A 17,286-nucleotide genomic window follows, 5' to 3' on the forward strand; every position below is an offset into this window, starting at 1 on the left:
GTGCACAGTATAAGATTTTACACACCACTGGCATACCCTTTAATCCTCAAGGACAGGCAATAGTAGAGAGGAGAAACAGACATTAAGATACTCCCCCAAAAACAAAAGAAAGGGGGAGCCACAGGTAACTCTAGAGAACTTCTAAATCTAGCTCTTTATACTATTAACTTCTTGATTTTTGCACCAGCTCCTCAAAGAGATACTAAAGGGAAAGGGACCTGTATGTGCCAAAATGTTTGTGGCAGCCCTGTTTGTAGTGGCTAGAAACTGGAAATTGAATAGATGCCCATCAATTGGAGAATGGTTGAATAAATTGTGGTACATGAATGTTATAGAATATTATTGTTCTATAAGAAATGACCAGCAGGATGAATACAGAGGGAACTGGGTGAGACTTACATGAACTAATACTAAGTGAAATGAGCAGAACCAGATCACTTTACACTTCGACAAAGATATTGTTTGAGGATGTATTCTGATGGAAGTGGATTTCTTCGACAAAGAGACGTAACTGAGTTTCAATTGATCAAGGATGGACAGAAGCAGCTACACCCAAAGAAAAGACACTGGGAAATGAATATAAACTGCTTGCATTTTTGTTTTTCTTCCCGGGTTATTTATACCTTCTGAATCCAATTCTCCCTGTGCAACAAGAGAACTGTTCAGTTCTGCACACATATATTGTATCTAGGATATACTGAAACCTATTTAACATGTATAGGACTGCTTGCCATTGAGAGGAGGGGGTGGAGGGAGGGAGGGGAAAAATTGAAACAGAAGAGAGTGCAAGGGATAATGTTGTAAAAAATTACTCTGGCATGGGCTCTGTCAATAAAAAGTTATTTAAAAAAAAGAAAAAAAAAGATGCACTGGCTCCAGCAGACAGGTTTTATAACCCACCGGAAGGGCAGTGTCCAGTGCGAGCAGCTCCACTATCTTTAGATAATTGCTAGGTGATGTGGAGAGACCCAGAATGTGGCGAATGGAAGGGACCAGATAGGCTAACTGCTTGGGGGAGAGGGTTTGCTTGTATCTCTACAGGTGGAGAAGGAATCAGATGGGTGCCAACAAGCCGTATTCGCCTTGTCCATCGCAGAGAGACGGAGCAGACCCTTGAAACGAAGGAGAAGACCCAAGAAACATCGGGTCGTTCCATTGCTGATTGTGCTCACCATTGAAAGAGTGTGGCAGTTAAGGCTGACTCATGGACATCGAAAATTGTTGGACTTAAAAACCCTCAGGAATCATTGAATTTTCTGAGATAATGTAATGGACAAAAGGTTTTAGACTATCTCTTGGCTGCTGAAGAAGTCATATGTGTGATTGTTATTTACATACCCTCCTTCTAGGACTTCTGGAACTCTTTTACAACACCATATTGATTCATATTGTTATATCACTCCTTGCACATACAATTCATGTGCACCACACTGAGCCTGTACTGGTTGTGGGAGGAATCATCACTGCTAGCCTGTGAGTTATTGCTATGTGCTTGTGTAATACCCCCCTCATACTGATGGATTTATGTATTCCTGTTTCAAGTTCAGCCCAGAGAAAACCCTCTAACAATATCTGGTTTGACTCTCCCATTTTCCTTTGGTGTTTTCATCTCCCTGAGAAGTCAGAGAGGGCGTGACCACCTGTGTTCTAAAACAAAAGAAAATATGAGATGTGGAGAGCTGGAACTCTGAAAAGGTATACTTAAGTATAGTTGATGAGATAATAATTCTCTAGCTATTGATGTAATCACGCTAGTCAAGTTTATATATTTAAGGTAACATGGTGATGTTGACAAGTTGGCACATGTTCAAGTGTGGTTGGACACGCTCTGTGTGAGGTAGTGATGTGATTGTACTGGAGTATTTAGGGTTCGCTCTCTCTCAGCCATGCATGCTCAACAGCAGCTCTAAGCCACAGAGTAGACATCAGGCTCCAGACTCCATCTTGGACCAGCCATGTGGCGGCTCTCTTTTACTTCTCCACCTAAAGACCAAGGACTAGGGCTGATCCTGAGGCCCTACAGAGAGCTAGCCCAAACATTACAATCTGAGGTTCAGTTTATACATCAGTAAAAATGATGATAATAACTCTTAGCCAACTTTTAGGCAGTGAGAATCTCAAAAGAGAATATATTTAAGTCACTTTGCAAATCTTAAAGTAGCAAAGTTTTAGTTACTATTAAGGATATGTGACTTCTTAAATAAGATCCCTGACATTAAGTTCTGGTATAATGCTAAGCAGGCACAGTCATTTCCTCTCCTTTGTCAAGAAATTCAGTACTTGAGTGGTAATTTTGTTCACTGTCTCAACTTTTGTTATCAAACTACAATGAAGATGGCACTGATTAAAATACATCATCATCTATTTTGTCATTATATCCAAAGGATCATTGTGTCTTACCACACAACTGGATGGGAGCTTAATACTTATATATATTGTGTGAGTGTACACACACACATACATATATATACACACACATACATACACACACACACACATACATATACACACATGTATGTGTGTGTATATAGTTTAGTCATTTCGGTCATGTTCAGACATGTTCAGTGATGTGACACCATTTAAAAAGATACTGGCGTGTTTTGCCATTTTCTTCTCAAGCTCATTTTTTAGAAGAGCAACTAAAGTCAAACAGGATTGAGTGACGTTATCTGAGGCCACTCTGAAAGGCGAGTCTTCCTGATTTAAGGCTTAGTAATCTATTCACTGCACCACCTACCTGCCCATTTTTATGTTAGTTTCTCCTTGTTAAAATGTAACTTCTTTGAGAACAGGAACTATATTGCTTCTCAATTTGTATTCCAATCATTTTGTTTTTGCATATAGCAAGTACTTAATAATTTTTCATTCATTCCTTCATTCAATCAAGATTTCAATATTTATATTGATGTTCCTTTCAGCATTCTTACTTCCCAGTTCTTCAATTTCAGTCCTCATGAGCTCCTCCCTTATTGTACCATAACCACATATAAATTCCTTTCAATCTATCATTATATTCCATTTTCATCATAAAGAATTATGAAATTCCTTTATTCAATCATAATATTTTATATCATTACTTATCTGTTCAAGCTTCACTCTATCTAAATCACAATAGATTATAAAACTAGCTTCTTCATTTCAATATTTTCCCAAGATATGGTGCTACTCTGGTTTCATTTTTTTCCTTCCTAATCTCAGCCAATTCTACACTCAGGCAGTTGAGTAGTCTCATTGACTCTGCTTCCTCTCTTCTCAATCGATTTGCATTCTGGCTTGTGGTCTCATCCAACTTTGCTCTTTCCAAAGCTACAAATAATCTCAATGATTATTGAGAGACCCATATCACTTCTCACCTCCACTAGTGCAATAGCCTCCTATTTGGTGTACCTATTCCAAATTTCCCTGCTCTCCATACAAGTGCCAAAGTATTCTTCTAAAAACACAGGTCTTATCAAATCAAATTCTAGTGACTTCCTTTTACCTCTCGGCTCAAATATAACCCCTTTTTTTGGCATTCAAAGCCCTTTATAACCTTGCTTAAACCTACCTTTCCAGATTTATTATAATTACTCCCTATTATGCAATGTACAGGTTAGCCAAATTGGGCTTCTTGCTATGTCACATAATATTTCAGCTCTCAGTTTTAGCAAAGCCTGTCCCCCATACCTGTAATCCATTCCCTCCTCACTTCCCCGTTAGAGTCCATAATTTCCTCTATAGTTCAATCACTACTTTCCACAATTGGAGTTCTTAACCAGGGATGTGTGAACTTTTTCTTATAACATATGGATAATTACATCTCAATAGTATTGGTTTGTTTTTTAATACTATATTTTTTATTTAAAAACATGATTCTGAGCTGGAGTCCAAAGGTATCACCAGAATGCCAAAAGGGTCCATGACACACAAAAAAGGATAAAACCTCCTAATCTCCAGGAAGTCTTTCCTGATTCACTCAAATTACCTTGTATTTATTTTGTATATAATTATATTTGTATATATCTTCCTCAAAGTTTAAACTCTTTAAGGATAGGGACTTTTTCTTCTTGTATTTCCAATACCTAGTATAAAGAATAAGGATAACCACGAGATCTCACTGGTACAGGAAACTACCAAATGAGGACATGGCACCTATCAATTAAAAGAATTGCCTAGAGCACTGAAAAATTAAATATTTGACTAGGGTCACTCAGCTACTACGTCAAGAGGTAAAATTTGAACCCAGATCTATTTTTCTTGCTCCAAAGCCTCCCTTGATCACTACAGAAAACTCTCAAAGAGCACATAGTAGATCCTGATAAATACATTTTATAAACTTTTTTCAAATACTTTTTACTGAGCCAATTTTTTTTTACCCTGCAGCCTTACTGGACAGTATTATGCATTATACTATAAATGATCTTTCCTTATTCATAGCTAATAATTGAATATAATCATCCTGTTAATTATAAATACTAACCAGGTAAATATTACTGTTTATCAACCAGTCCCTACCTTCTTGAATCAAATACCACAGTCAGAGACCAGACTTTCCTTTCTCATCATGAATATTTCAATAATTTTTCCAAAAAATTATAGCCTCTTCCCTTCTCAGGGTAAACCCAAGACTAGCTGATATACAAACAGTTCATTTCTATCCAAAAGGGGTTAAAACTAAACCTTTTCTCTAACTTTAAGCCTTGAAGAGATTGCATTGCCTTAACTGTCTTCATAGAACGCTGTAAAATCCACTTGCACACCAGTCTTTCTCCATATTTTATTTAGTCCAATTAAGGATAGAGAGGGGGCCCCAAGGCTACTTCTGGCCAGTTTCTGTTATAAGACAACTACTCCTGTGCTACAAACTTTTATTTGCCCATCCCAAACTCTACTGCAATTGACATAGAACCCTGTGTCTCTCTCTTTTTAAAAAAATTCCAATTTCTTCCCTCTACTCTTACAAAATAAGAGGATCTCTCCATTATCATTACTTAAGAGGGAAAGGTATTTATTAAATTGATTTCCCTGTTATTTTCAAGGTATGTTAGCAAAATATTTTATCCTACTTATTTTTTTCATTTTTTTCCTTGAAAAAAAAAGATACATAAAATTACTACAATTGATGCTACTCAGTAGGTGCTGGTGAGTTAACTTTTATAACACTGAAATCTAGAAATGAAGAAGGTGATTATTCTGTAATATGTTATTTTACCATTACAATTTGGTTGCAAAGGCTTTCAAGTAGTTTAAGTCCATGCATCCTGAATCATTTTTTTCCTAAGTATCTTTTCAAGTGGCGGGGGGAACATAAAGTCATAACATAACTGAATTCTTGAGAGCATCAGTGAAAATCTTGGAATATTTTACTTTTTCTTATCACGTATCTCAAACTCTGTTCACAATACTACATGAAATGGAATCCCAATTCACCAGAGCTAGTTACATAGGTTTGAAGGCACCTTTGTTACATTCAATCACAAAATATCCAAATTTTGAGAGAAATATTTCCTCTTGAAGTTTTACTTTCTTTGGATAAAAAAATAAAAAGTTAGGCACAAAAATTACTAATTTTAATGGGTTATTTGGCTTATCAGTTAAAGTCCAGAATGCAGCCATCAATGCAGAGCTATACTATATTTCTGGACATTTACAATTCGAATAGTTGATATTTTAATCATATGAGCAAAGCAATCAACTGTGCACATTTTAAAGAGAAAAATGAAAAAAACAAAAACAAAAACAAAAACAAAAAAACAAAACCCAACACCTCAGACCAGAATACTGTAACAAAAGTCTTGTGGAAGCTGCATTTTATTTGAAAATCCACCCATTTTTGCTAACATACATTTTAATATTGTAAACAAAAATAGAATCTGCAGAGACAATGCAACAAGTATGCTTAACTCATGTATAGAATTGCTTTCCTACTACTGACTGTCCTTCTTAAGGCCCCTCTCAACCCAAATTTTAAGATGTATTTACACAAAGCACCGATCAACAGTGCATCTTAATTCTCCATTAACTAAACTCTTGCTAGACATCTGTAAAGACACTATTCCCTTATTTAAAAGGTACATGATCATAAACCTGGCACAAGCCAAATGAAAGGTTCCAGGATTTTGCCCTCCCCCCACATAATACCTCCTAGAGTTTTACTGAAAAGAAGGAAAGTCTTTAAAGTGAAAGCAATTTCTCACATTCATTTTGGAGAGGCCCTAATGTCAAATGTAGAATAATGACATGCCAAGCACAAAGCAATAAAGTTCCTTCCAGATGCACTAATGTGGAATTTAAAATGTAGTGCTTTTCCTAGTCAGCGAACTGTTCCCTTGCAAAATCTAGGCACAGAATTGACTATACGGATTAATGCATTCATAACTCTTCCCTAATTCCCATACAGACTGAGAATTACTAAGAGATTCATATCTATGGACTTGCTGTAAAATATTTAGTGCTCTGTATGTCAGCTGAAAAGCATTCTGAATCAGAATCATTCTTGTGGATAAAAATCAAACATACTGTATACATCCATACTCATTTTCATAAGGAGGTTTGATACCATATTAATATTACTTAAATTGATAATCATAAATAAATACAAATACATAAGGAATGTCTACTGCAAACTGAATATATAATTTTTTTAAAGAAAAGTTAATTTTAGTTTACTGTTTCTACATTTGAAGATTGAAAAGAAAGGTACTGCATAAGAGTTATGATTTTGATCCCCGAAAAGAGTCCTGTTAAGTTACAGTCAAGGACACACACAGCTCTTCATTCCATACAGCTTTTCCAGATACAAATTTCACACTTTCTGAATAAGGGCTTCTCTTGGTAGGTTACTGATTATGGGTATTAATAAGGAGTTGAAAGAACTGAAAGGTTAGTCACCAAAAAGACAGATCTTAGTCTTAAATCATGGCAATTCTTGGCTTTATACTGAACTGATGCTTTCTCCTACAGACTAGTCCCAATTGCTGTCATGGGCCCCTCTTTGAGTTCCTGCAGCATTCTAATTGAAGAGAGGAGAGTTTATGAGACAGCAATTTGGATCCTGCTGGAAGTAGGGGTTTGCTGCTTGAGCATTTGTCTTTTTGGAACAAATGATTCCATTCTCTTCCACTGGATTATTACATAAACTGTATCTAGAAAAAAAATAAGAAAAATCTAAAATTAATTTATGGCATTAAAGCATCTTTCCTCAGAAATAAAAATGTTTCATGACCTTTGGCATTCAATTGTCACAGAAGTACCATAGCATGCTTATCAGAAGTCCTTCATGCTCATAGCATGCTTATCAGAAGTCCAGGCTGTAAAATAAAGTAAGCATTATCTTGCTAATGAGAGCAAGAATTCACCAAGTTGACACATAAGAAAAAAAAAATTATTACAAATTCAGAAAATATTTTAATTAAAGCAAAAATTCCATTGTTTCAGTTCTATAAAAACACAATTCAGGAGGGAAAAAGTTTAGAACAGTGTTTCTAATTAATCAAATAATAAAATTTAGATATACACATACAACATGAAATCTAATCTTAAATCTCCAACTCTCTTTCTGTCTCTCTAAAGCTTCCAACAGGAAAATCAGAATTCACTGTTCACCAATTCAATTCTTTTATATTTAAGGAAATTAAAGTGACTTGGAAAGAATAATAAACAAATATTTTCCAACAGGACTTACTTCATTCATTCAAAAGAAACACAAAAAACATCTGGCATTATCTTTAAACTGTTATCCAAAGAAGAAACTAGTAAAGTTTTTAAAAACTATGAAGCACAAAGTTCCCAACAATGGGCAGGTATACTCAAATTAGAGATGATAAACTTCTGGGAAACAAACAAACAAAAAAATCAGGTTAAGTATCTAGCACACTTATTTATGATTTTCAAGTACCCACCTGTTTTTTGTGTTTTTTTTTTTTAAACACAATGTTATTGTGGGAGGAAAATGGTGTTGACAAGGGTAGGAAACACACATAAAACAGTGATCCTTCAGAGATTCTTGTAATGAATTTTTCAATTAGCCATGATCATATAAATATCATAACTAAAAATTTGTTCCTAATCAAGATCTAACACATTTTGCCAAAACTGCATTGCTCTCTTTACTTCCTTCAAGATATTCATTTAGACCACCCATTTTTATAGGATGCTGTATGAACCCAACCATCCACTGTCAATGATGAAAGAATGTTATTTGGACATGAAGAATGATGCTTCAACTTCATACTTTTCATTTATAGTAAAAAAGGTTCCCAAATGTTTCCTGTATTTATTTTGGAAAAGGAATTTAGATTCCATAAAGAAACAAACAAAAGGAGAAGGGGAGAATTGTGCTTAATGGCAATTAAAAATATATAAATATATATGGATATTTTTTAAGAGTCCCCATCTCCCCCAACAACAAGCAATACCTAAAGTGTTTTATAAGAAATCCTCCAAAGAGAGCTCTGCAAAAGGGTCCTTTCCTGAAGCTCTGTGAGGACTGTGACTGGAGGGACTGGATGCTGCAGACAGCTGGGGGAAAGAAGACAGAGAAAGGGAAAGAAAAAAAGGTCTCAGAATGACAGAACATGAAAGTAGAAAATGTAATGAAAGAAGAAGTGGTTTTGATTTGTTGACTTTGATAAATATAAAGGCAGCTTTTGGAGAATGGGAATAAAACAAAAAGTTTGGTGATATGTGAAGTGAAAGGATATCCAATGGCATGTTTCTTTCAGAAAACAAGCTTCTTACTATACAAAGTCAAAAGAAAAATTATTTTCTGTCAAGTGATCAACATAAGTTGACCTCTTGTTAAGATAAGGATTGTTCTCTCTGCTCCCCTCCCTCCTTCCCTCATTCCCCACTAAATGAAAGAAAGAGAGTCATTTTCTCTTTAAGAATATCAGGGCTGTATAAATTCTTTCAAAAATCAGTCTGGTTTCAGGATATGAAAAATGTTTTCTTTCTCAAAGAGGTGAAAACACTGTCCCTTAAAGCACAATTACAAAATATTAACATATATGACCATCTTCCTTCTTCTTGGTCTTAATGTCTTTCAACTGAACCACGCAATCTTAGCAGTTGGAAATGACTTTTGGGAGAGTCAATTAATCTAACATGTACACTAAAAATGCAAAGCTGAGGTTCACTGATTTTGTCTCTTGTATTTATATTAAAAATTCCCTTGATAATTTTTGTTATTGCTTAGCTGTACTGTATACAAACTGGAAAAATTAGGTGAACTCAGAAACATTATCCAGAATCTATCTACAGACCTAAGTATTAACTTCAACCTAGATTTTAATTTCAATTAGCACATAGCATCTGAGGGAGGAAAACACAATCAACTTAATCCTCTACCTCAATCCTAATGACTTTCTATGGTCAATCAACTAAATATAAGCAGCAACAACATAATTTTAAATTATCTTCCCATCTTCCCATTCTTTCCTAGATAATATTATGATATCTGCTATGTTGATCTCCCACTAATACAGTATTTAATCAGTTGATTAACTGAAAAGTCAATTATATCTCAATATTCAAAACCAACATGGATTATAAATCTCAAAGGTTGGTAGTTTAGGTTTGACTGTCATTCTTTTTATTCTTCTTTAAAAAAGAAAAACAAAACAAAGAGGCAAGTCAGAAAGCCTTTTGTAATTTCAAGCAATTCTAACAAATCCCTTGAAAAAATTCCAGTTTTGAACACAAGAGTCCAGTTTGTAGAGTTAGAAAAGTCTTGGACTGTCACATCCAATTTTCTTATGTTCCTATTCTACATATTGACTTTATTGTAGGATATCCAGTAATGATCAGATAGTTCAGGTAAGAGGAACAATGGGTTGGAGGATATAACACAATATTGCTTAGGGATCCTGTTATTATCCCCACAAAAATAAAATACATACATATGCATATACACATATGTATTTGTATGTATGTATATATGTATAATCTCTTTTTAGTCCAAATAAGGACAGTTTTCTTTAAGAGTTTTACTAACTTGCATGTAGAAAGTCAAAGATGCTTACAACTGAAACATTCATGTTTGACAAAATGTTTCAAATAAAAAACAAAAGAATTTGACACATACAAGAAAAACTGTAGGAAAAGAGACAAATTAGGAAAATAGGGCTTAACATAATCATATACCATTTTCATGTTACTAAGGATATCTTCAAGATTATGCTCAAGTGAAAGAATAGGCAGCAGTAGCTACAGTTCTATGGCTCTGGCTTTCATGGCTGCCTGATCTTGAAACATCAGCATAACAGATATCCTCCTCATGACTCTGTAATCCAAGGGGGAACAGAAAAGTTGGAAGCTCAGGTGATCAGGTAATGGGAGAAACAGAAAGTAACAGTAATAGCATAACTATTGCCAAAGCCAGACAGATCTAAATGGGATCAGCTCAGCAAGCAAAAAAAGTGTAGGGAAAGCTGATCTCCATCTGGAAATTAACAATTAAGATTGGTAAGCCTAAAGCTTGATGTGAAATTTAACTGAAAAAATAAAGATTAAATAGTCTTACTGAGCATATGAAATGAATATGAAGAAAGGAAGGCCTGTAAGGAAACAAAGCAAGGCCAAGGAATTATATTAAAATATAAGGTTTTTAAAAGAAACATTACCTTTTATATCCATGAATTACCAGCCAACTAAGTTGTCAATAAGATAAAATGATATTACATATACTACTACAAGAATCCAGCCCTCAAGGTTATTCATTTCAAGTGATTTCCATTACATAAAAAAAAAAAAAAGTTCAGTCAATCTGCTACAATGACATCTAAATTGCATAATATTTGAAACGGGTCTTTACATCAAAAGATGAAAGGCAGTATTAACTGATCATTTGATTTGCCTCTCAAAAAAAAAAAAAAAAAGATTCAGAAGTTTAACATAAATCAAAGTAGAATGCTCTAAAAATCTTAAAGAGCTAGAATTATTTTCCTCTAAGTGAAATCCTATTTGGTCCCCGAAAGCAAACTGAATTTTAAACAGAAAATCTTATATTTCAAAAACAAGTCCCTTTGTTTGTTCATTTTCCAGAAAAGAAAACTTTCATACAATTAGCATAAAATGAAGAAAGATTCTCAAGAATTGTACCTCAGCTTTAGAAAAAAGAGACACAAAAATCATAACCTCCACTAATACACTATATGGTACAAAAACAGAAATGGACATGGCATAGATTTTTCATTACATAGAATCTTTGAGGCTAGAATAATACAAGGACAAATATGAGAATATGACTGATAAAATTTTTAATAATCTTTCTCACATATTATGGAGTCAACAAGGAAGCAATCAATTTCAATGTTAATGGAGATGGACTACACTGTCAAATACTGACAATAAGAACATTAAAATATAAAAATAGTCTGATATTTTTGACACTCTGACAATTCAGTTTCTGAAAACGTTTAATTTACAACTATGCCATTTTAGAAGAATATATATATATATACATATATATATATATATATATATATATATATATATATATATATATAAAAGCAGAACTGGGCTATAAACATATATGCAATATTATATATTAGTCCTCCATATTTAAAGATGATGCTATTACTCGTACACATCTAAAGTGGTGGCTGTATGGTTTGATACAATTAATAATACTCATCAGTTAGTGTGACTGGCAACTCTGCCTCTCAGAACCATGTTTTGATACCTTTTAAATTGCAATCCCATCTTGGATTACAATAATTACACATCAGGTGTGTTATATAACGTAACTGTATAGCTGTTTTTAAGACTATCATCCATCCCATTTCCAACTGCCCCAGTGGCTCACCAATCTGTTTACAATCTCTTGAATCATTTAGTCCTATGATACTATGCCAAAGCAAATAATATATTGATGCTAGAGATTACACTTAAAAGCCCATATGAAAATTTAGTTCTCGACAATGATGATAGAAAAAACATGCCTTCCAAGTTAGATTTAGGTTTGAGTCCTAACTCTTCTACTTAACTACCTTTATGATCCTGTGCAAGTCATAGTGTTTGTGAGGCTGAAGTATCATTACCTACAAAATAATTATTTGTAAACAAAATGCTATATAAATGTGGCACGAAAATAACCCTGAGTTCTTAACCTTTTAGTCAAAATGTCAAGCTAAGAGCATAGGCTCTAGAAAAAGACTATCATTTAAGGACCACCTACCTAAGGTGATTAATTTGGGGGTGAAGGGAGTAGGGTTTATGAGAAGCAAGAATAAGATGACAGTAGGATTTGTGGTGGACATATAAACCACAAGATATGGCAACTGTTTAGATATATGAGATGGAGGAGAATAAGGAGTTGAAGATAATGCAGGTGACATAAACCTGTGAGATGAAAAACAATTAAATTTTTGATCCTTTAGGATTACAGAATTTCAGAAAAAGGCTGGATTTTGGGGAAAGGATACTGACTTTTAATTTGGATAAATCAATAGTAAGCTACTAATTATAAGCATCCAGTCAGAAGCCAAATCTTGTCATTTCTAACTTTATAAACATCCCTTATACCCACCCTCCTTTCTCTATTTATATATAAACCAACCTAGTATAGGCCTAACACATCTCTCTATGACTGCTGCAATAGTTTCCTAATTGCTCAGTTCATGTTACTCCCCTCTCTAATCTATATTCTGCATAGCTGCTAAAATGATTTTCTTAAAGTGCAAATAAATCTAACCACATGACTCTCCTACTCAAAATCCAATGGCTTCCTACTACTTCTGGTATCCCATATAAACTATTCCTTTGTTTAGCATTTAAAACCTTTCACAACTTGGCCCTGAGTAACTTTATTTGCCTTAATTATGCATTATTCTCCTTTCCATATTTTCTATGACATAGCTAAATTGGCCTTTTTGCTACCTGTCACCATCACCCATCTCCATTGTTATTATGGTTCCCAAGCCTGGAATGGACTCCCAACCACAATTCTGCCTACTAAAACTGCCTTGCCCCTTTGAAATTCTATTCAAGTGATATTTTCTAAATAAAGTTTTCCTGATTCCCTTGTTACTATGTGGCATTTCTCCATCCAAAATTTACTTTGCATTTATTTACATATACTCACTTAGAAATACATTATTGGCTCTTCCAAAATTTAAGTTGCCTAAATTTTGATTATATCAAATTAAAAAGCCTTTGTACAAACAAAACTAATGCAAACAAGACTAGAAGGGAAGCAACAAACTGGGAAAACATCTTCACAGTTAAAGGTTCTGATAAAGGCCTCATTTCCAAAATATATACAGAATTGACTCAAATTTATAAGAAATCAAGCCATTCTCCAATTGATAAATGGTCAAAGGATATGAACAGACAATTTTCAGATGATGAAATTGAAACTATTACCACTCATATGAAAGAGTGTTCCAAATCATTATTGATCAGAGAAATGCAAATTAAGACAACTCTGAGATACCACTACACACATGTCAGATTGGCTAAGGTGACAGGAAAAAATAATGATGAATGTTGGAGGGGATGCGGGAAAACTGGGACACTGATGCATTGTTCGTGGAGTTGTGAACGAATCCAACCACTCTGGAGAGCAATCTGGAATTATGCCCAAAAAGTTATCAAACTGTGCATACCCTTTGATCTAGCAGTGCTGCTACTGGGCTTATACCCCAAAGAGATACTAAAGAAGGGAAAGGGACCTGTATGTGCCAAACTGTTTGTGGCAGCCCTGTTTATAGTGGCTAGAAACTGGAAATTGAATGGATGCCCATCAATTGGAGAATGTTGGGTAAATTGTGGTATATGGATGTTATGGAATATTATTGTTCTGAAAGAAATGACCAGCAGGATGAATACAGAGAAGCTTGGAGAGACTTACATAAACTAATGCTAAGTGAAATGAGCAGAACCAGGAGATCATTATACACTTCAACAACGATACTCTATGAGGATGTATTTTGATGGAAGTGGATTTCTTTGACAAAGAGACCTAACTCTGTTTCAATTGATAAATGATGGACAGAAGCAGCTACACCCAAAGAAAGAACACTGGGAAATGAATGTAAACTATTGCATTTTTGTTTTTCTTCTCAGGTTATTTTTACCTTCTGAATCCAATTCTCCCTGTGCAACAAGAGAACTGTTTGGTTCTGCAAACATACATTGTATCTAGGATATACCGCAATATATTTAACATATATAGGACTGCTTGCCATCTAGAGGAGGGGGTGGAAAGAGGGAGGGGAAAAATCGGAACAGAAGCTAGTGCAAGGGATAATGTTGTAAAAAAAATTACCCTGGCATGGGTTCTGTCAATAAAAAGTTATTATAAAATTAAAAAAAAAAATTAAGTTCCCTGAGGGGAGGGATTATTTAGATTTTGTAATCTCTAGTGCCTATCAAATTGTATAACTGCTGCTTAATAAATGCTTGCTAATTGATAGACCCAGTTAGTTTGATTTAATAGGCAATTGGTAATATAGGACTAGAACTCAAAAGATATCTACATAAACACACACATGTACATGGATGAGTCATGTATATGGATGAGTTGTCTAGGTGAGTATTGAATTTAAGTGGCAGTCATGCAGAGGTAAAAACAAGACAGCATTTGAATGGATTTGTGTGTGGAGTCAATGAAGAAAACAGAATGACTTCCAAGATGTGAATATGAGTAAATGGAAAGATGGCAATGTATTTCATACAAACAGAGGTAAAAAGTGGGCGTGAGTGGAAAATAATAAACTCTGATTTAGATGTGTTAAATCTGATATTCAGTGAGAAATGTCCAATAAGCAATTGATTATGTGATTCTAGAGTTCTTAAGAGAGACTAAGGTTGGATGTATGGATCCAGGAGCCATCTGTACAAACATGATAAACTATAGCAATTCATGAGGTCACCAAGAATGAATGTAGATAGAAGAATCTTAGGGGGTGCAGGATGAAGCCTTACAATAGACCCAGGCAATGAATGACAAGATGATGATGATGCCAAAAAATAGATAGATAAAAGAACTAAGATGAAAGATATATCCAAAATGTAATGGTGGTCAGTGTCAAATGCCACAGAGAGATCAAGGGGCTAAAAAATAAGGAGACAAACATCTCAAATCAAACTCTTTCATATTATCTATCTAAAGGATTGAATGAATGAGCAACACTGCTGACAATGCAAAAGATCTTTTTTTTAATAAAGTTTTTTTTAACAATTTTGAAATTTTAAAATTGTTTAATAAGAGGTAAAAAAAGAAATCCAATTGTGTAGAACAGCTGACAAATGAGGTGACTGCCAAGAGTGACTATTCACAAGCAAGTTCAAAAAAAAAAAATTCCACAAAATCTAAATATCAAATAAAGTTGGTTCTTAGATATTCAAGAAAGTCAGTAAAAGAGACCATTTTTATAGGACAAATTATTTGCATATCAAGAAGTAACAGAGCCCCCCATTGAGAATGGTTAATGGTTCTCACAAAAAGTCTTTGTTTCCATTCAGACATTTTACTGATGTCAGACTTACTTGAAAATCATTCATCACAAAACAAGTAAAACAGCTGAGCCTTTGTAGACAGAGCCCCTGTAAATGCCTGACAAAGGATCAATTATCAATACAATCAGAAAGCCTAAAAGAACCTACCTATTTCTGACCAAAGAAAAAATCCCACTACTCACTACTAAACATACCAATTTTTCCCATTGTACTCATTCTTTATAACTGATCCAATTATTTGTCAAACAATTCAATTTAAATATATACCTAAGAGAATGGTTATACTTTCTTCATAAAACATAAAATTAATCTTAAAAAGCAAATGAACTAGTTAAAAAATAAATAGAAAAGATCTGTTCCCACCTTAAGTTAAGGACTGATAGTCTCTAATAAGTCACATATATCTTCTTTAAAAAATTAGCAAGACTGCTACACATTAATGAAATGTGTACATATTGATATGTGATATGTGTACTTTATTGATAGTCATCAAGAGGAGGTCAGTAATTGTCCTAGTCAGTGATTACATTCCAGTAAAGCTAACAGTCCAGTCAGCAATATATCAGGTGATATATACAGAAAAAAAATTAGAAAACAGTTACATTTTTGACCAACAGAGGTTAGATACATCAGGTAAAAAAAGAATGAGCCTATCTATAAACAATGGAAACAATGAAGCTGAGATTAAGGATCAAACAAGAGAAAATTTTCTCATGCTTTTCTTGTGGAAAAAATGAAAGACATAACCAGTAACATAGTTAGGTGGGTTCAAAATTTGTTAAATATTCAGACTCAAATATCAATGGTTTGAGATGGACTTGAAAGGAAGTCTCTAAAGGAGTGCCATGGGGACTTGTACTTCGTTCTGTATATTTTATCTATGACTTGGGTAAAGATATATAGAGAGTACGGTTCATTAAGTTTATAGCTGACACAAAAGCAGAAGAGAGAATTAACATGTTGAATGGCAGTCAAGATCTAAAAAGATGCTTGCAGGTGAAAAGATTGGATCAAATCTTTTAGATGAAATTTAATAGGAATAAATGTAGTTTTATTCTTCAGTTTAAAATATCAACCTCATAAGTATAATATGGGGAAGCTAAAGGATAGATCACCTGAAAAAGATATAGAGTTTTTGATTCGCTACAATGCATGAATAGTGACATGCTGTCAAGAAAGCTAACATGATATCAGACTACATTAAGAGTGGAAAAACTTCTAAGGAGTAAGGATATGACAGTTTTGATGGTTTCTAACTTAGATCACATCTAATTACTGTTTTTAGTATTAGGCATTTTATATTAGGAAGGATATTAACAAACTAGAAAGCTACTAAAGAAAGAGAAGGAGGTTGTACAAAACTTATCAGCTGAGGAATTGGAGTTGTTTAACTTGGAAAAGAAGTATCAAGGAGAACACAACTATATTAAAATGCAAGAGAGGGATTTAAATCACTTCAGGTATGAAAATTGTTCATCTTTCTTGTTTCCCTTAACAATATTATCAAGACTTGCTATCTGATTCTCTTCCAGTGAGAGCTCTGTTGAGTGTTTTGTTTTGTTTTCAGTGAACACACTGTGGTAATGGTAATATAACCATTATAATGTAACCATTATATATAACTGCTAAATGTTAGTGATCCATCTCAGATTATTTCCTTGAATGAATGTGGGGAAAAGGAAAGATCAGAAAGGAGTGAAATTCATCAGGGACTATTTCTTGGAGGAGGCAGACTTTTTAATCAAGTCTTTGAGGAAATGGATATTTTCCTTAAGCTGGGAAGAAAAACAGAAAAAGAAGATACAGAAACTATATTTTCTACACAAAAGCAAGAAAATTATTAGT

The 17,286-nt window shown here is 34.1% G+C and overlaps 1 protein-coding gene across 16 annotated transcripts in view; it reads right to left on the reverse strand.

The window, feature by feature from the left end:
• Positions 1-5,772: 5,772 nt before the first annotated feature.
• PICALM (phosphatidylinositol binding clathrin assembly protein) overlaps positions 5,773-17,286 on the reverse strand; it is a 124,164-nt gene continuing 112,650 nt past the window's right edge. For 15 of the 16 annotated variants that reach the window (XM_051987283.1, XM_051987282.1, XM_051987276.1 and 12 more), the window contains 2 exons: positions 8,397-8,499; positions 5,773-7,124 (listed from right to left, as the gene is read on the reverse strand). In XM_051987283.1, the coding sequence (XP_051843243.1) occupies positions 8,407-8,499 (93 nt within the window). In that variant the 3' untranslated portion in view covers positions 5,773-7,124; positions 8,397-8,406. The remainder of the gene's footprint in view (positions 7,125-8,396; positions 8,500-17,286) is intronic. The other variant, XM_051987271.1, reaches the window with a different exon arrangement.

This window comes from Antechinus flavipes, chromosome 3 (genome assembly GCF_016432865.1).
Source record: "Antechinus flavipes isolate AdamAnt ecotype Samford, QLD, Australia chromosome 3, AdamAnt_v2, whole genome shotgun sequence".
Classification (NCBI taxonomy): Eukaryota; Metazoa; Chordata; class Mammalia; order Dasyuromorphia; family Dasyuridae; genus Antechinus; species Antechinus flavipes.